Genomic DNA, 20650 nt, shown 5'->3' with positions numbered 1-20650 from the left:
GTTTTTTTTTCAGCAGGGAAGATATTAGGAGTTAGGATATTGTTTTATATGTAATCCCAAATCCGCAATGTATAACACAATCTACTAGCCTGGCAAGCCAAACTACAAAATATTTTTGGCCACTAGGGTGCGTCTAGATTTCTAGGCTAACAATCTACTAATAAATAGTTAAGAAAGTTGTTGAGGCACTGTTGACTTAGGCTACAGTACATAAAGAGCCATTCTAGCTGTTAACCACGTGTCATCTCATATTAATCCTCCACTGATAAACTGCCTCCTTCCCCAGTGGTGCTTGTGCAGCCCAACATCTCTCTCAGTGCCCCAGATGGAGGGCTGTTCTGGGGGCCTCAGGGGCCAGAGGTGACCTGGGGCCACAGCCTTTCCCTCATCTGCTCTACTGAGCCACAGCACCAAGGAGGCTCCTTCCACCTCATCTTTGATGGGTCTAACAGCACCAGGACTCAGCTCGCCATCAACCACTCAGCCTCCTTCTACATTCCTGAGGCAGACTACTCCCACCAGGGCAACTACAGCTGTGTCTATGAGGTCACTGTGTCCAGCCGCACCTTCAAGTCAACACAGACAGCACCACTGACAGTCATTGTAAGAGGTAAACATCCAGCACTTAATTGTCTATTCAGTATTATGTTTGTGTGTTAGTTTTCTTGTTGTTTTCTCTTGTAATTCCCTGGTCCTTTTCCAGCATCCCTGGCACCCATCATTGCATCTGGGGTGATTTCAGGGTTGTTCCTATACACTGCAAAAAGTGATTTTCAAGAAAGGAGAATTTACTTATTTTGGGGAAATTAATCTGGGTTTTTTTCTTGTTTTAGGCACTGATAGAAAAAATATCTTGTTATCGGTCAAAAGCTTATGTTGGTCATTCTAGGAAACCAACTTGACCGTCTCTGTCAAGCTTGGCAGGCTGGTCACCAGCTGTTTCACACAACAAACTGGCCACACCAGCTTGACCAGCTTCATCAGAGGGTCACGCCAGCATGTTTGGTGGCATAACCAGCTAGACCAGCAAAGACCAGCAAAAGCGGGAAGAAAACCAGCAAAGCCAGCTAAAACCATCTAAAACCAGCTACCAGCATAAGCTGGTTTCTTGCTGTTTTTTTTTCAGCAGGGAAGATATTAGGAGTTAGGATATTGTTTTATATGTAATCCCAAATCCGCAATGTATAACACAATCTACTAGCCTGGCAAGCCAAACTACAAAATATGTTTGGCCACTAGGGTGCGTCTAGATTTCTAGGCTAACAATCTACTAATAAATAGTTAAGAAAGTTGTTGAGGCACTGTTGACTTAGGCTACAGTACATAAAGAGCCATTCTAGCTGTTAACCACGTGTCATCTCATATTAATCCTCCACTGATAAACTGCCTCCTTCCCCAGTGGTGCTTGTGCAGCCCAACATCTCTCTCAGTGCCCCAGATGGAGGGCTGTTCTGGGGGCCTCAGGGGCCAGAGGTGACCTGGGGCCACAGCCTTTCCCTCATCTGCTCTACTGAGCCACAGCACCAAGGAGGCTCCTTCCACCTCATCTTTGATGGGTCTAACAGCACCAGGACTCAGCTCGCCATCAACCACTCAGCCTCCTTCTACATTCCTGAGGCAGACTACTCCCACCAGGGCAACTACAGCTGTGTCTATGAGGTCACTGTGTCCAGCCGCACCTTCAAGTCAACACAGACAGCACCACTGACAGTCATTGTAAGAGGTAAACATCCAGCACTTAATTGTCTATTCAGTATTATGTTTGTGTGTTAGTTTTCTTGTTGTTTTCTCTTGTAATTCCCTGGTCCTTTTCCAGCATCCCTGGCACCCATCATTGCATCTGGGGTGATTTCAGGGTTGTTCCTATACACTGCAAAAAGTGATTTTCAAGAAAGGAGAATTTACTTATTTTGGGGAAATTAATCTGGGTTTTTTTCTTGTTTTAGGCACTGATAGAAAAAATATCTTGTTATCGGTCAAAAGCTTATGTTGGTCATTCTAGGAAACCAACTTGACCGTCTCTGTCAAGCTTGGCAGGCTGGTCACCAGCTGTTTCACACAACAAACTGGCCACACCAGCTTGACCAGCTTCATCAGAGGGTCACGCCAGCATGTTTGGTGGCATAACCAGCTAGACCAGCAAAGACCAGCAAAAGCGGGAAGAAAACCAGCAAAGCCAGCTAAAACCATCTAAAACCAGCTACCAGCATAAGCTGGTTTCTTGCTGTTTTTTTTTCAGCAGGGAAGATATTAGGAGTTAGGATATTGTTTTATATGTAATCCCAAATCCGCAATGTATAACACAATCTACTAGCCTGGCAAGCCAAACTACAAAATATTTTTGGCCACTAGGGTGCGTCTAGATTTCTAGGCTAACAATCTACTAATAAATAGTTAAGAAAGTTGTTGAGGCACTGTTGACTTAGGCTACAGTACATAAAGAGCCATTCTAGCTGTTAACCACGTGTCATCTCATATTAATCCTCCACTGATAAACTGCCTCCTTCCCCAGTGGTGCTTGTGCAGCCCAACATCTCTCTCAGTGCCCCAGATGGAGGGCTGTTCTGGGGGCCTCAGGGGCCAGAGGTGACCTGGGGCCACAGCCTTTCCCTCATCTGCTCTACTGAGCCACAGCACCAAGGAGGCTCCTTCCACCTCATCTTTGATGGGTCTAACAGCACCAGGACTCAGCTCGCCATCAACCACTCAGCCTCCTTCTACATTCCTGAGGCAGACTACTCCCACCAGGGCAACTACAGCTGTGTCTATGAGGTCACTGTGTCCAGCCGCACCTTCAAGTCAACACAGACAGCACCACTGACAGTCATTGTAAGAGGTAAACATCCAGCACTTAATTGTCTATTCAGTATTATGTTTGTGTGTTAGTTTTCTTGTTGTTTTCTCTTGTAATTCCCTGGTCCTTTTCCAGCATCCCTGGCACCCATCATTGCATCTGGGGTGATTTCAGGGTTGTTCCTATACACTGCAAAAAGTGATTTTCAAGAAAGGAGAATTTACTTATTTTGGGGAAATTAATCTGGGTTTTTTTCTTGTTTTAGGCACTGATAGAAAAAATATCTTGTTATCGGCCAAAAGTCAAGCTTGTTTTTAGAATATATGTCTTACTTTTTCTAAGCAAGAATTTGCAGCTTATTTTGAGTTCAAATGATCTAGAAATGAGATCAACTTTTGTTCAGCATCTGAGCAACCAGGTTGTCTCCTTATTTTAAGACATATTCTTGATTTAAGAATGATATTTTCTTAAATCAAGAACACAGTGAGCAATGTCAAAGAAACATCATTATTGCAAAAAATAAAATCTAACCAAATATTATTCATCTTATATTAAGAACAAAAATCTTATATTAAGTATGCTTATGATGTTCTCTCGAAAGATAATTTTGACTTAATTTAAGAAGATTTTGACTTATTTTAAGAAGTCTAAGCCGCAGACAAATGGAGGTGCACTGGCAGACAAATTTGCTTGTTTTAGGGCAAATTTGCTTAACGCACTGCCGGACAAGCTTGTTTTCAAGATGAGACATCTTATATTAAGAACAAAAATCTTATTTTAAGTAGGCTAGGCCTATGATGTTCTCTCGAAAGATCATTTTGACTTAATTTAAGAAGACTTTGACTTATTTTAAGAAGTCTACGCCGCAGACAAATGTAGGTGCACTGGCAGACAAATTTGCTTGTTTTAGGGCAAATTTGCTTAACGCACTGCCGGACAAATTGGCTTGTTTTCAAGATGAGACATCTTAAAATAAGTCAAACCCTTAATTCAAGTCAAATAGCCTAGCCTGCTGAAAACAAGGTCCATAGATTTCTTTGATCTTGATATAAGTTAATAACACTTGTTGGATTGTATTAGATAAACAGTTTTTGCAGTGTGAAAAAATTAGCATTTAACCTAGCCTACACAGATTCTAATGATCACTTTGCTGCAACATCTTCTCAAGTGTTGATATGCTTTCAAAATTCAAATGAAGATTTTTTTAAAGCAAGCGGAAGAATGGACGAGTCCAAACAAATGTGTTATCAAAATGAATGTTATTGTCCATATACTAATACATAAGTGCATTTATCTAAAATACTTGAAAGTACAGTGTCAATTCAATACAAATTGGATCAATATCGAAGAGGAATGCAAAGTACATTTTACATTTATTTGGATTAGGCTACCCACCCTCCCCCTTTCGGTGGGAAAGCACTTGGTACATTCCACCTGTTTGGTTTGAGCCAAAGCCATCGATATCTCAAAGTTGCGACAGCCGTTGACTTCCATGTTAAAGCCAGATTAGAGCGGTCACGTGGTTAGTGGGTAGACTCAGTAGTTCCCTCGGTCCCTGGTTTACTACGGGATTGACAGCAGCGATCGCATTAATATTTACGGTGAATACTCGATGAAAATGACTATAAACTGCATTTCCACATACATATACATTACTCAATGAAAATGCATTATTATGCACACGACTATAAGTCATGTAGAAAAGTCGTATTATATTCATTCATTCTCAATGGAATAGTTCCCGGAAGTGCCGCCATTGTTTGTTCACGGGAGTCAACGGTAGTGTCGCAACTTTGAGATATCGATGGCTTTGGTTTGAGCGAGCCAGGTTTGGGCGCGTATTACTTCTAACGTTTGCAAATTGCATTGCGTTTGATGAGAAAAGTGAAGTGACCGAGAAGAGGAATTTAAGTGTTGCCAGTGCCACAGAATTTATTGGACATGGAAGATTTCGACGAAGTAACACTTGCCATGCTCAGAGGTATGTATTGTTTTTTTCAAATTGCATTTCAACATGAAATATAAGCTATAACTAGCTAGTTCATCAAGTTCATGCTATGGCGCTAGTTAGCATGGCTAGGTATCACAAACTAGCCTATTTACTGTACACTAATGTCTCTGTTGCAACGTAGCTGGAATATTATCCTCCCTTGTAAATCGTTTTGGACAAAATTGCCTGCTAAATGACTAAATGTAGATATTGAGGTGTCTGTGCTTTATACTCAACAGCAGCTAATAGCACTAGCTGCGTTTCCATTATCCATTAAATTGCGCAAATTAAGAGTTGCGAAAAGAAATGTGCTTAATGGAAACACACACATTTCGAAAAAACTCACATGTTTCGATAAAAAGTTTTTGCGCTCGGGTGAGGTGGTATTTCGAGCGTATCGAAATTTGTATATTTTACAAAACTGCAATGGAAACACTTTTTTCGCATCTGACGAGTCACGTGATCCAACAACCGGATGTTAGGAGGAACGAAACCGACGAAGAAGACTGCCGACAGGAAGTGGCACCGGGAGAATAATGTAAAACAATATTTCTTTTTTCATTAAAAGTGGCTCGTGTCATTCTAAAATGTTGAATCCACAGCTGTGAACTTGCCGACAACACTTTCTCAAAAACGCTGCATAGGCTACGCAACCGCTCAACTAGTTTTGTTTACCCATAGCAACAACGTTGCTATGCTTTGCTGGTTTAACGTGATGAGAACAGTGCTGAAAGAAATCTAGATTCTAGTTTTAGAAACTAATCAACTGGGCTGATCTACGAAATATTCCACTGACATGGCTGTGACATGCCTACTACAACAAACTCCTATGAAATATGTCATTTTTAATTTTATGTTTCTGCCCCACCAAAACGTAGGCCTCCTCCGCTGATGGCTTATAGCCTTGACCAAAGATTCTAGAACAGAGCTAGAATCTTTGCTATTGACTGATAATCAGCGTGCCGTGGTGGCAATTTGAGTGCATTTAGTGTAGGCTAAATCCCTATGGCTAAATCTGGGTAATGTTGATAACCACCATGTCTCCTAATGACTTACAGCATGCGAGAATACACGAGATTTTAATTTAGTTAGCCGAATGTAATGGAAACACCGCAATTGCGAAAATTGTGATATTCAACATTAAGACAATATCGACAAAGTTTTTGCGCATATTTGTAATGGAAACGCAGCTACTGAGGATATCCTGCGCACACTAGCTGCGTTTCCATTGACCATTAAATTGCGCAAATTAAGAGTTGCGAAAAGAAATGTGGTGAATGGAAACACACACATTTCGAAAAAAACTCGAAATTATTTATTTTTCGATAAAAAGTTTTTGCGCTTGGGTGAGGTGGTATATTTCGCAAAACTGCAATGGAAACACTTTTTTCGCATCTAACGAGTCACGTGATCCAACAACCGGATGTTAGGAGGAACGAAACCGACGAAGAAGACTGTCGACAGGAAGTGGCACCGGGAGAATAATGTAAAAAAAAATATTTTTATTCATTAAAAGTGGCTCGTGTCATTCTAAAATGTTGAATCCACAGCTCCTCTGTGAACTCGCCGACAACACTTTCTCAAAAACGCTGCATACGCAACCGCTCAACTAGTTTTGTTTACCCATAGCAACAACGTTGCTATGCTTTGCTGGTTTAACGTGATGAGAACGGTGCTCAAAGAAATCTAGATTCTAGATTCTAGTTCTAGAAACTAATCAACTGGGCTGATCTACGAAATATTCCACTGACATGGCTGTGACATGATTTAAGCATAGGCCTATAACAAACTCCTGTGATTGATATGTCATTTTTAATTTTATGTTTCTGCCCCACCAAAACGTAGGCCTCCTCCTCTGATGGCTTAATGACTGATAATCAGCGTTAGTGCCGTGGTGGCAATTTGAATGCATTTACTGTAAATCTGGGTTATGTTGATAACCGCAATGTCTCCTAATGACTTAAAGCACGCGAGAATACACAAGATTTTAATTTAGTTAGCCGAATGTAATGGAAACACTGCAATTGCGAAAATTGTGATTTTCGACATTAAGACAATATCGACAGTTTTTGCGCATATTTGTAATGGAAACGCAGCTACTGTCTAGAGATGACATTAGGGATCTCTCTCCTGGTCCAGAGCACTTTCTTCGACGAAAAGATGTTTGGCTCAAAATCCACGTGGAGGACCAAGTAAGAAGCACTACAGTAACTGTAACACTAGCACTTAACCACTGTTAATCAGTCACAAAATGAGTTTATTTTAGCCAACAATATCTTTGGTATTCATTTATTGCTGAATATGTTAATGTTTGAATATCTTTACTGATGTTCTTAACCTAGAGTTTTCAGCCCAGTTATTACTATTACAACAGTAATTCGTTTTCTCTGTTGTGTTTCTTTTCCATTTCAGATCATGGATGAGTTTCGTCAAGTTGTTGAAAAGGACAACATTGACTTCTTGAAAGACTTGAGAGAAAGATGGGATTTGTTCTATAGTAAGGTCCAATACTATGGAGTGGTGAAGCATGTAATGAAGGCCCCCCTGACCATGGACAGTGGTGAGTTATATGGTATGGTGGGTTTAGTGATGGGAATATTGAGTTCAGTGCTTACAGTATTTATCATATCTGATTTTTGTTTTCTTTTGATTTAGTTGAACATGCCATCGCTGTCTTCACCGCTTTACCGCAGCTCTTTCCATCAAACTCGAAGACACGCAGCCAAATTGAGGCAATTTTCCATGTTTTAACGGTGAGTCTAACATGATTCATGTTTCCTTTGTAAGGGCAGGTGTACACACATACAAACATGCTTACAAACTGACAGAGGCTAACATATTAATTGCATGTAAAACAAACATGAGCGAAACAGCAGTCATGTTTGATTTAGTCCACTTTGTCTTTGCAGCCCTCGGAGAATCCGGACGCTTTCCTGCGCACACAAGCATACCCAGTTGTCCTGTTGGGAGAAGAAAACTGCCTTCTCGCCATTGGAGCATCAACATTGTGCACGTTTCCATGTGAGAAATTTCATGAAACGCTGCTTTACCTCATGGGCTGTTACTATGTTTTCCACCTACATTACCCAAAGACAATCTGCACACTCCTCTCGGTGATACAGACTGAAGTGGTCGGGGACACACTCCATGATGGCGATGTCACCCCTTCCTACAGGAAGGCCATCGGAGAGTGGAAGGCCTTCTTAGAATGAACAGGTGTTCAACTGATGCTCTTTTTCATGTACCCTTCCTCGCTATCTTCCTTTCTCTCTCTTTCCACGTTATCTCTCTTTCTCTGTTCTTTCCCTTTTTCTCTGTCATCTCTCTCCCCCTCTTTCTCTCATCCCTCTTTGTCCCCCTAGTCTCTCTCTTCCCACCCCCCAATCTTCTCTCTCCCTTTCTCTTATTGTCTCTCGGCCCCCTCTCAACTCTCACTTTCCCTCTTTCTCTCTCCATCTCCGTCCACTCTCCCTCTTTCTCTATCTTTCACCTTTTCACTCTATCTCTTTCTATCTGTCCCCTTCCTCTTTCTCTTCTCCCTCATCTCTTTCCCCATCTCTCCATTTTCTTCCCCTCCCTCTCTGAGCCCCCCCCCCCCCCCCCCCCCCAGCCTAATTAAGAATAATGGAAATTGTTTTATTGTGTTTTTTTATTATTATTATTTATTTTAGTTTATTTTTGGGGCAGTTTTCATGTTGTGGTGAGAGTTTACACAGAGTGTATGCCTGTGCCAAGCTGTTCACATGTTAAAAGTGATAATTGATGTACTGGTGATACTCCACGACCATAGTGAAAGGCTGCTTTTTGTGGCATGTTTGCCCTATGGGAATATTCTTTTGTTGGCTTGTGACTGTGAATGATTCGAGGTAAAACAGCTAAAATTCAGCAATAAAAGTTTCTGAACTGCATTCATGGTAGCCGGTATTGTCTGATTTCAAGATAGATTTACTTATCATGTTCTTCTCAATACAAGAGGAAATTTCTCAATATAAGCATCATAAGCTACTTTTACATTCTAATATTAAGCAAAACATACTTATTTACAGTTTTTTTATTTTCTCAATACAAGATGGAATTTCTCAATATAAGCATCATAAGCTATTTTTACAGGCTAATATTAAGCAAAACATACTTATTTACAGTTTTTTATTTTCTCAATACAAGAGGGAATTTCTCAATATAAGCATCATAAGCTATTTTTACAGGGTAATATGAAGTAAAATAGACTTATTTACAGTTTTTTGATTCAAGACTTATTGTCTACTATAAGCAAATTTCCCTTATTTCCAGTAACTGAATATGAGTTATATGGCCTTATTTTGAGTTAAAGGTTAGCCTATTTTTAAGAATGCAGGTGGCAAGAATTTCAGACTAACTTTGAGAATTCTTACCAAGAAAAAAATGCTTACCCCATTGGCAGATTTTTTGGCTTAAAATGCATAATTTTAGCCTCATTTTAGGGATATTTTTCTTGTTTCAAGAGGGGCATTTTTGCAGTGTACTTATGCTGATTCCTGCCATCCTCTACCTGGTGAAGAAAAAGTGTTTGAGTGACACACATACACACACAATACAGATGGACAATGTTACATACAGTGAGTCAGAAATCACCACATTAATTAAATAAACTCTGCAAAAACTGCTTATCTAATAAATGTCTATCATGTGTTATTATTCTTATATCAAGATAGCAAAATCTAGATGGTATTGTTTTCAGCATGAAGAGACTTGCCTACCACTTTCTCGTAAAATAATTTGTCTAAATTTAAAGCAACACTAAAGCACTTTTCCTTCCTTTTGTCGCACACACGCTTATTGTTTATCCAGCAAATAACAATGTCCAGAGACAAGGTAGAGTATGTTGCATGCTTTTATGAAAGTATGACGTATTGCGACATCGAAGCAAGTCAAATTTGTAGTTTCTTATATCTCATTTCATCGAACTACAGATACGCGTGGTTATAGCCAATAGAGGGCCGGCCCCCAAAGTGAAAGCAGAAGTGCCATTCACCCTGTTACGAGTTGATGAACCGCTGAAATGATTTTGGAAACATTATTTTAAGGTACGAAAAACTCTTTAGTGTTGCTTTAAAATGAGCTTCATTTATTTTAAGATGTCTCATCTGAAAACAAGCAAATTTGTCTGCCAGTGTAATGGGTAAATTTGTCTTGATAGGACTCGTTGAAGTAAGTCAAAGTGTTCTTAAATTAAGTTAAAATGATCCTTTGAGAAATACTAAGGGCCAATCCCATTTCTAATTTCTACCCCTACTCCTACCCCTTTCCCCTTGCCCTTGCTCATACACCTCCGTTTGGAGTGTGCCTGAAAAATCTTCATTTGGAGGGGTATATAGCCCTACCACTTTCCCCTACCCCTCTACCTTAACGGAAATTGGAACATCCCTACCCCTACACGTGAAGGGGAAAGGGGTAGAGCAAAGGGGTGTAATGGGTATGGGCCTAAACACATTGTAGTCTAAAATACTGCCTTGTAACAGGTTCTGCGAATACATACGAAATTAATGGACGAGGTGGGACACCAGATGAAGATGAGAACATCTATATGAACACTGTCATGCCTGCTGACCAGAGGGATTGTGGTAAAGACACTGATGGAGATCTGGAAGAAGACTATATGAATGTAGAGGAGCTGAATGGCCCAACAGACAATCAGTCTGAACAGGATGACATCTATCAAAACTATAACAGAGACTGTTGGGGCATGTTTAGATTTCATGTAGTCGCACAGATCCAGACTTGACTTGGATAGTGCCTTTTTCAAGGTTAGCACTAGACAAACCACATATCTGTGTGACTCAAAATGAGTGATATGTGATGTCGCAAAATGTTCATCTCCCACCCGGGCCGATCATTCAGCCATACAATACTTTGTCTTATCATTCATCCGACGACACACAATTATTTGTCTTTGTTTCTTCCAAGAATGACCTCATCCAGTGCATTTATGATATTAAAACTTGGATGGATAATAACTATTAATTCTACTAGGCCCCTCCCAGTAATGTAAATAATTGATTTTAAAATACTTCTGACTATTTTAGATAATTCATGGGCGTAGCTCCCTCATACATTTCTGACATGCTCATTGCATATACACCAGTCAGATCCCTTAGATCCTCAGGTAAAGGGCTCCTTGCAATACAGAATTAACTTGAGTTCCCGCACTCTCTGGAATTCCCTACCTCCTGAACTAAGGACTGATCCGAAAGTGTACTCTTTTAAAATCAGACTTAAAACATATTTCATTCTTGCAAACTCTTCATTGTGGTTTTAAAGCTATTTAAGTAATTAAATTGGTTGTTTACCGGTATATTCATATTTATATTTGTAATTATATATTTCATTATTTTTACATGTTTTATTTTTCATATACTTTTATTGTGTTGTCATTGTATGGGTTTTATTTTTTGTATCTATTGTATTGAATCTATGTATTAAAATCTTGTATTAAATTTGTATCTATTGTATCTTTGTTAATTTTGTGTTTGTTGTGTTAATCTCTTTCTTCAACAGCACATGGGCTTGTGACATAGTGTTGTGACTTGAAACACGGAGAGGCAGTAAACAACTGCCATTAAACGCCCTTTGTTGAGCAAGTTCCCGTAGAAAATACTTCAGCTGATTTAAGCTTTTTTTTTTTTTACTTTGCTTGTTTGTTGCTTTACCTTTCTTATGTTTTATGATGAACCGTTGATGGTACACTTCGGATTGTGACATTAAGCTGCATATTAAACATCCACAGCTGCTAGAGCCATCACTTGCTTGTTTTGCATTCTGTTTTGAGCAGGAGACTAAGTTAGCCATGTTTCTGTAACTTGCAAGTTGCATGAAGAAAGCACATTGTGAAGCATTCACACGTAAACCAGCCATGCTACTAAATCTGTATAATATCTGTCTATCATATATCTATCATAACACTGACCCGAACTTCCCAATCACCAGTACGCACTTCAAAAGCCTCAAAAAGTACTAGTGTGGTTGCAGTGATATTGCTAGGCAGCCTGCCAATGCAGAATTTTGACTTTGAATCTCTTCTTTTGTCAGAAAGGCTTTCATACATAATTTACTTTGACTATGAGACTATGACTAGACTATTGACTATGTCTGAGATTTTGCTCTGTAAGTGGCGGAAATGGCCTTCCATGGTATGGTGATCTCTTCTTCCAAGAATTGTCCATGAAGCACTTTGGTGCTTACAGAGAGGACGATTCATTTCCATTTGTTTAGCCTCAACTAATAAAAAGCATGAATGTCCTTTCAGTAAAACCCTCATGTATAATTGGCATGCCATCAATGTATCAAAATATAAAATGTAGATGCAGATGATGCATGAACAACAGCACTGCCAGTTGGCCCACTGCATTCCAGTGATTTCACCATCAGTATATGAAGCTCTTTTCCAAAACGTTATAAATCCATTTTTGAAAACATTAAAAAATCATGTTATTAAATTGTGTATTTCAGGTAATATCAATAAAAATGCAGTTGTTTTGTTTTTTATTGAGTAAAGATAAATCAACTAAACATAACCCAATACAGTTTCACTGAGAATACTTGAAAAACTAAATTTAAAAAAATGATTTGGGAAAATTCATTAAAATGGTTATAGCGTTTTGGAAAAGAACTCTTCAATCACATTCCATCAACAGAAATGGCTACACCTGCACAGGTCCTCCACAGAGAAACTGCTGCACATACAGGTCTGCCATAAAAAGAGGTGTTTCACGGGTCCTCCATAGAAAAACATTTCCACATGTCCTCTACAGGTAAAATGCTACTTGCACAGGCTGTAGTTGAGGGTGAGGAGGATAGGTGGCTTTGCCAGTGTTGAGATGTTAGAGGCACTGTGGATGTACTGCAGACCTCACAGTTCTGACTCCCATGATGTTTTCCTGAGTCTTTTTTCAGTCATACTTTTACATCTGATTTTGACTCTATGTGGCAGTATATCTGTGTATACAGTATGACCATACATGCATATGCTTCATTCACTTGTGTTGTCTTTCTCACTAGAAGAGAAAGGATTATGCTGATGGGAACCGTAAGTGGCATTCCTTCTGAATGAACGTGTTCACAGTGTCGTTCATCAGGCAGAAATACAGTTCGTTCAGTTCACGTTCACCAAAATTATGAACGAGTTCATGAACTTTCGTTCAATGAACGCGTTCAGGCACAACACTGGAGCTGTGTCACTCTGAGCTGTATTTGTGTTCTTTGTGTAATATTATAATAAGTCAGCCAACAGTAAACAAGACATCAGCATTTCATTTTATGGTTCTACTAGATTAATGCTTGCAGGTTGACATTCATTTCCACATTTAGCTTTTACAGTATACCACTTTCAACACTTGACCAACAGAAAACAGGTCATGTAAAAAAGGCTAAAAGGAAGAAAGAAAGAGGAAGGACATGTATTTTATGAGAAAATTCCCCCAGAGGTGGATATGTCAATGGCTGTGCTTTCTCCAATACTGGGTAAGTGTCTTTTTATATGAATATGAATGTATTAGAGAAGATATTTTTGGAGTTGTTTGAAAAACAGTGACACAGATAGATATGTTTCGATAGATGCCGTTTTAAGCACTCGATCTGGAATCTGACATTTCAACAGAAAATAAGTTTTAGAATTTCCCTTTACCCTGATTTAAATTTGACAATCACATTGCTGAGGCCAATGTTCTATCCGGGAACAGAGATCATTCTTTAGCCCTGCATTTAACCAGAGAAAAGAACACGTTGAGATCTATCTTTATCTCTATCGTTTATTTATAGTGAGAATTACTGTTGGTACTGCTGAGAATTACTGTTGGTCAGCCAACAGTTGTCAAAAACATAATTGGATGGATTGTAGGTTGACATGTGATGTGATCTACGATAACCCATCTCATGGTGCACTCAAAAATCCTTGATTCAACCCTCCTAGGTTCCCGATCGCATCACATATTAATTTGCTGACATAGCTTTGATGACTTCCTTGACAGCGGTCTGGTTAAAAGAGGGTAAAAGGAACTGAGATAGAGGAGGACATGTCCATTTCATGAGATTCTCATCAAGGAGGGAGATGTCGATGGCTGTCCTTGCTCTAATCTCAGGTAACATTAATATACATTTTCTTAATCTGAATGTGCAAGGTGAACTCCTCTGTGGTAGATGAACATTTTTAGGGGTGTTATAGAACAACAGAGGTAAATTATGGCCTACTTTGTGTTACTGCTAAATTCCGCTACAGCTCAGCCCACAATAAGTCAAACATATTTATTGTCACTCAAATCAGATGAGATACATTCATAGCATTTACCTGTAATTTAAATGTGCGATAACAATGATTTCAAATTGGCTTTAAATTGTCATGACTGTAGTGTTGAGATCAATGTTCTATAGAGAACACAGAGTTTAATATGCTTTCAATTAAATAAACCTGTGTTTGTCTTCTCAAAGATCAAATCAAACATTTATTTGTTCTAAAACATTTTCAAGAATGGTCTGTATGCTAAGGAAACCCCATTCATTTTGGAGCCGATGATACTCAAAAGGAACTTAGAAATACTGTATGTTTCACATTGCAGCCTATTTTCTATGATAACGAAAGTGAAACTCAGTGCCCTTTTAGTTTCAATGGTGAATATGTGCGTGCCAGTGTCATTCATTTATTGAACACGTCTTACAACATACATAATGCATTCATATTCTAGTAGTAATGTCAGAAATGGTTTATAGGCCTCTAAGAAGTGTGTTGCATCGTGCATGTTACATATAGATGTGCACTCAACTGCGTATCCATGCAGGCAAAAAGCAGGAATGTATAAAATCCTGTGTTACGAAAGTAAATGACAGCATTTTTTCAAATGTGGCGACGGCCGGCACACAACTTGGGGAGAAATGTTCACTATGCAGTCGGGGTGATGATAGCCGATGGTCAATGTGATTGACATGTACAGACGATAGCCAAAGAAAGAGATTAGTGCCTCCATTCACCGTGGAAAGGTTGTGTTTGTTTCTACATGTTGGCACAAAACGTTATTTCTGTTAGAAACTAAGTTGACTTATGGGTTAATGTACATAGCCCATTTTCATGACCCTTTCAAACTACGTTAGAATTGTGTGATTAGCCACCAGCATAATAAAACAAAATCCAGGGGGAGTCATACCACAGACCAGGGATGAACTACTGAATGGGCCTGCTGGGCCCATGTGCTCGGGGCGCACTTCTGTGTGAAGATGCTTCTTCTCCACCCTTATCTTTTCCCAAAACTCACCAGAAATCTTCCGGGGGAGCATGGGCCTATGTCCGTCAAAAGTTTGGAATGTCCTAATTGACTGACTTAATTAATAACATGTTTGTAATTTGTAATAATGTGTTTCCATGGTGGGAAAATTGGAATTTTATAAATTATATTGAAATTGTGTCAGGGGGTCCCCCAGACCCCAACACAGATTAGGCTCTTGAAAAACAACAAAGCTGGGTATGTGGGTTGGCTGTGGAACACCTCAAACCAGACTGCATTAGACAAACTGAGGGTATCGCATGAGACACCAGGCATTTCACAGAACGTGCTGTATGACCATATGACAACATGTATGACCATGTGTTGGTACGTTATGTCAAATTTGAATTTTGAATTTGAACAGCAGTCTTTACCAATTAGAATCAGAATTTATACTGATGAGTCACTTGTCATGGTAGTTGTGATTATATTTCAGCCAGGAATACTCAGAGACATAACTGAAGTTAACAAAGATTTTAATCAGAATAGAAATTAGCAACAATGAGAGTCTTTGGCGTAGGCCCCGTCCTAGGTCCAGGTCACTGAGTGTGCGGACCCTGGCAAATCCTGCCGGAACGAGAAGCAGGGGCGAAGCCTACCCCCTGGACAACTGGACGAGGACCAACCTGGTGGTGATTAGGGAGGGAGGGTGGGAACATCGAAAATCGGCACCTGAAAGCAACAAGGCAGGTGCCTAGGCAGAGTCATTAATAAAGCCAATGTAGCCTGGTGATTGGTCGAGGGTAATGAATGAATGACGTATTAAGTATACCCGGCAGAACTACGCTGCAACTACGCAAGCGCTACATGCTTATAATCACAAGCATATAATATGCTTATGACCTATACTGTACATATGGCCTATATAGTCTTCGGCTCCGTGCCTACGGCGAACCACAGCCGTGGCGATATAGGCCAACAATACCACTCCCACTCGTGCGATAATGCTTAAATATCACTGATTTGATTTATCTACATGTTTACATACAACACCTCTTGGTTTGTTTCTCCTTCTGTAGTTCTTTCTCTCAGTGTCCCCTCAGCAGCTGGTAAGTGAAGTACCTCCCCAATGATCACACATACTTACAAGTGCTTTGTCCTGCACAGCATTGCATTAGCCTATTCTGTATTGGAATACACATGTAAACATCTCACATCTAAACCTCTGCCACAGTATATTTCCATTTTCCATCGATCAGTATAGCCATCAACCATGATGGTATAATAGCATTTGACAGTTACAGTATGCATGAGGGTTGTGTCTGTTGTGTCTAAGTTGCTGCCCAGATCAGGCTGGTGAACGGGGACAGTCGGTGCTCAGGTCGAGTGGAGGTGTATCACTATAACCAGTGGGGAACTGTGTGTGATGATATCTGGGGCATGAGTCATGCTGAGGTGGTGTGCAGACAGCTGGGGTGTGGCACTGCTGTTTGTGCTCCTGATTCAGCCTTCTATGGTGCAGGGACTGGGCAGATTTTAATGGATAATGTCAAATGCTCCGGTACTGAACAGTCTCTGACCCAGTGCTCCTACATTAGCAATCATAACTGTTACCATCATGAGGATGCAGGAGTGGTGTGTTCCTTGAGAGGTGAGTAAATACGGCATGTATCATGGCATCAAAGTAAACTTGCTGAAAACGCAAATCAAAATGTGACACTTTTTATATTTCCAGGTCCCTCCATCTCTCTCATCTCCTCATACTCAGCAGTCTTACCTGGAGAAACTGTTCTGATCAGATGTTCTAGTGCATACCGGTGCAATGGCAACTTACTTCTGTACAGGAATGGAGTTAACGTGAATTCAGAGGCTCTTAGTTCCTCCCAGAGCAGTGCTACGTTCACTCTGTATAATGTGGACTCCTCTCACCAGGGCCTCTACACATGTGCCTACTCCTCCTCCTCTACTCGTAGCCAGCCCATCAGCATCACTGTAGGTGAGTAAAGAGGTGTCAGCTAACCACGCACACAATGATAAAGTGAAGGAAATTATTAGTTAAATGGACTATCATCAAGCTGGAATCAAGTTAAATATAGTTATTAGGGATTCATATGCCCCCCTCATATATAACATGATCAAAAGCCTGCAATGATACTGTCAGAGGTGGAAAAACTCAGCTTCAGAGAGTAAAAGTCCTTTGTCAAAATGTAACTCTGGCGACAAAATGAAACACACTTGCATCATACAGGTAAGGGATAATGTATAGAACGCCGGTCATTATCGGAAAATAAGTCCCGACAGGATGAACAGAACCCCAACGCGCAGCGGAAGGGTTTTGCTTCGTTCTGAAGGGACTTATTTTCTATACATTATCCCGCTTATTATACGGCTACTTGCCAAAACAAGAAAATAAACTTAACTCAATGTGTCTTTAGCAATGACTTGGCTACCATAACCGTTTCGTGGCTTCCGCTAACAAAATAAATAGTTCGCCACACTTGACAGTTGTTAGCTGTGTTGGTCGGATTTAACAGACCTCTGAACGTTGGGAAGGCCCATTCATGTGAGTGGAACTTTCTGCAGCACTCTGAAGAGCCGTGTAATAAATTAGTATTATCATAGGGATCCACATGGCCCCATCTGTTCATTACACATATACTGTAACATGATCAAAAATCTGCCATGAGATGAGCTTTTCATCATGTCTTCTCTGTCTTGTTGCGCTCTCCTCTCCACTGCTTTTGCAGTTGTACTACAGAAGCAGTACTAGTAGAGAATAGCAGAGGTCAGCACTCTCCAAGTTTGTTTGTTTGTTACATCTCACGCTTTTTTTTTTTTTTTTACAGTTGAACTACAGAAGCCAAGTCTTTCATCGGAAACCAGCAAAAAGGTTTCTTGGGGTCAGTCTGCCCAGATGAGGTGCTCCATCTCCACACAGCACCTGGGTGGTACATTTACCCTACAGCAGTCCAATGGGTCATTTACAGAGACCAAGACAGCCATTGAAAGCTCTGCCCTCTTCACCATTCCTCAAGTGGACTTTACCTCTGAAGGCGTCTACTACTGCAAGTATAGAACAAGGGTTTCCAGTCGTGAATTCACATCCCCTCAAAGTGCTACTGTCAGCCTTTTTGTAATAGGTAATGTGGTTATATATCATATGGACATATTTCTGTGTTTTGTTAAGTAATAAAGGTTAACAGGGTTGGACATAAGGACCCTGCTGAAAAAAACAGCCTGTCCAGCGTGAATGAATGTTTGCTGGTTGACCAGCTTGTTAACCAGCTTGTTTGACCACCCTATGATAGTTGACCATGCTAAACCAGCAAAACCTCAAGCTGGTCATTTTAGCTGGTGTTGCTGGTCTATATTGCTGGTTTTTACTGGTCATGCCAGCTTATGTTGGTCATTCTAGGAAACCAGCTTGACCGTCTCTGTCAAGCTTGGCAGGCTGGTCACCAGCAAGACCATCTTAAACCAGCTGTTTCACACAACAAACTGGCCACACCAGCTTGACCAGCTTCATCAGAGGGTCACGCCAGCATGTCTGGTGGCATAACCAGCTACACCAGCAAAGACCAGCTAAAACCATCTAAAACCAGCTACCAGCATAAGCTGGTTTCTTGCTGTTTTTTTCAGCAGGGAAGATATTAGCAGTTAGGATATTGTTTTATATGTAATCCCAAATCCGCAATGTATAACACAATCTACTAGCTTGGCAAGCCAAACTACAAAATATTTTTGGCCACTAGGGTGCGTCTAGATTTCTAGGCTAACAAGTTACTAATAAATAGTTAAGAAAGTTGTTGAGGCATCGTTGACTTAGGCTACATAAAGAGCCATTCTAGCTGTTAACCACATGTCATCTCATATTAATCCTCCACTGATAAACTGCCTCCTTCCCCAGTGGTGCTTGTGCAGCCCAACATCTCTCTCAGTGCCTCAGATGGAGGGCTGTTCTGGGGGCCTCAGGGGCCAGAGGTGACCTGGGGCCACAGCCTTTCCCTCATCTGCTCTACTGAGCCACAGCACCAAGGAGGCTCCTTCCACCTCATCTTTGATGGGTCTAACAGCACCAGGACTCAGCTCGCCATCAACCACTCAGCCTCCTTCTACATTCCTGAGGCAGACTACTCCCACCAGGGCAACTACAGCTGTGTCTATGAGGTCACTGTGTCCAGCCGCACCTTCAAGTCAACACAGACAGCACCACTGACAGTCATTGTAAGAGGTAAACATCCAGCACTTAATTGTCTATTCAGTATTATGTTTGTGTGTTAGTTTTCTTGTTGTTTTCTCTTGTAATTCCCTGGTCCTTTTCCAGCATCCCTGGCACCCATCATTGCATCTGGGGTGATTTCAGGGTTGTTCCTGCAAAAAGTGATTTTCAAGAAAGGAATATTTACTTATTTTGGGGAAATTAATCTGTTTTTTTTTCTTGTTTTAGGCACTGATAGAAAAAATATCTTGTTATCGGCCAAAAGTCAAGCTTGTTTTTAGAATATATGTCTTACTTTTTCTAAGCAAGAATTTGCAGCTTATTTTGAGTTCAAATGATCTAGAAATGAGATCAACTTTTGTTCAGCATCTGAGCAACCAGGTTGTCTCCTTATTTTAAGACATATATATTCTTGATTTAAGAATGATATTTTCTTAAATCAAGAACACAGTGAGCAATGTCAAAGAAACATCATTATTGCAAAAAAAAAATCTAACCAAATATTATTCATCTTATATTAAGAACAAAAATCTTATATTAAGTATGCTTATGATGTTCTCTCGAAAGATAATTTTGACTTAATTTAAGAAGATTTTGACTTATTTTAAGAAGTCTAAGCCGCAGACAAATGGAGGTGCACTGGCAGACAAAATTGCTTGTTTTAGGGCAAATTTGCTTAAAGGTATACTATGCAGGACTGGCGATTTCATCGCCGGTTTCGCTTTCACTTTTCATTTTCGCTCGTTTTATGCTTGCATATTTCTCTGCAGAGCTTCCCCTACAGCTTTAGCGTGTATATTTGACAAAACTCCTCAATCGGTCAGTCTGCCGTGCCTTTTCATGAGACTTTACATGACACTTCCTGGAGTAGAGCATGGGTGCGTGCCCGGTGTCTCCTGAAGTTGCAAGTGTGGTTTTACCGCTACAGACCACTAGAGCGGGCAAAAAAACCACCGTTCGACCGGTAATGACCCATTTAATCATATATAACAGTATGGAACGAATTGATTAACTGAAAGACGTTGCATATAGTATGCTTTTAACGCACTGCCGGACAGATTAGCTTGTTTTCAAGATGAGACATCTTATATTAAGAACAAAAATCTTATTTTAAGTAGGCTAGGCCTATGATGTTCTCTCGAAAGATCATTTTGACTTAATTTAAGAAGACTTTGACTTATTTTAAGAAGTCTACGCCGCAGACAAATGTAGGTGCACTGGCAGACAAATTTGCTTGTTTTAGGGCAAATTTGCTTAACGCACTGCCGGACAAATTGGCTTGTTTTCAAGATGAGACATCTTAAAATAAGTCAAACCCTTAATTCAAGTCAAATGTAGCCTAGCCTGTAGTGATGCGCGGGTGGGCTTTTTTTAAAACCCGCCCCAACCCGACTTTTCAGGAGATCCAAACCGCCCCGCCC

The 20650-nt window shown here is 40.3% G+C and overlaps 2 protein-coding genes and 2 long non-coding RNA genes across 6 annotated transcripts in view; all 4 read left to right on the top strand.

The window, feature by feature from the left end:
- The window catches only part of LOC134099212 (uncharacterized), a 60806-nt gene extending 50092 nt beyond the window's left edge, over window positions 1–10714 (top strand). The window contains exon 8 of the mRNA XM_062552003.1: window positions 10283–10714. Within this exon, the coding sequence (XP_062407987.1) occupies window positions 10283–10545 (263 nt within the window). The 3' untranslated portion in view covers window positions 10546–10714. The remainder of the gene's footprint in view (window positions 1–10282) is intronic.
- LOC134099407 (uncharacterized) lies at window positions 2482–8174 on the top strand. Of its 3 annotated transcripts, none has more exons than XM_062552273.1 (5): window positions 2482–4775; window positions 6924–6976; window positions 7197–7344; window positions 7440–7537; window positions 7694–8174. In XM_062552273.1, exons 1-5 carry the CDS (start codon window positions 4736–4738, stop codon window positions 7994–7996), a joined length of 642 nt encoding a protein of 213 aa, XP_062408257.1. In that variant the 5' UTR covers window positions 2482–4735; the 3' UTR covers window positions 7997–8174. The 3 variants fall into 3 exon arrangements, with proteins under 3 accessions (XP_062408257.1, XP_062408255.1, XP_062408254.1); XM_062552271.1 differs by lacking the exon at window positions 2482–4775 and adding an exon at window positions 5235–5980 and having other exon boundaries at window positions 6887–6976; XM_062552270.1 differs by lacking the exon at window positions 2482–4775 and having other exon boundaries at window positions 6734–6976.
- Window positions 10715–13806: 3092 nt separating the features above from the next.
- LOC134099410 (uncharacterized) lies at window positions 13807–16448 on the top strand. Its single transcript, XR_009941125.1, has 3 exons — window positions 13807–13897; window positions 16090–16119; window positions 16347–16448. It is a non-coding gene; the product is annotated as an uncharacterized LOC134099410 (long non-coding RNA).
- A 433-nt stretch (window positions 16449–16881) lies between these two features.
- Window positions 16882–18952, top strand: LOC134099409 (uncharacterized). Its single transcript, XR_009941124.1, has 3 exons — window positions 16882–17006; window positions 17857–18150; window positions 18918–18952. It is a non-coding gene; the product is annotated as an uncharacterized LOC134099409 (long non-coding RNA).
- The last annotated feature ends 1698 nt before the right edge of the window (window positions 18953–20650 follow it).

The sequence above is a fragment of the Sardina pilchardus genome, chromosome 13 (assembly GCF_963854185.1).
Source record: "Sardina pilchardus chromosome 13, fSarPil1.1, whole genome shotgun sequence".
Taxonomy (NCBI): Eukaryota; Metazoa; Chordata; class Actinopteri; order Clupeiformes; family Clupeidae; genus Sardina; species Sardina pilchardus.
The sequence above is the reverse complement of the archived record's forward strand: the minus strand, read 5'-3'. Positions and strand labels throughout refer to the sequence as shown.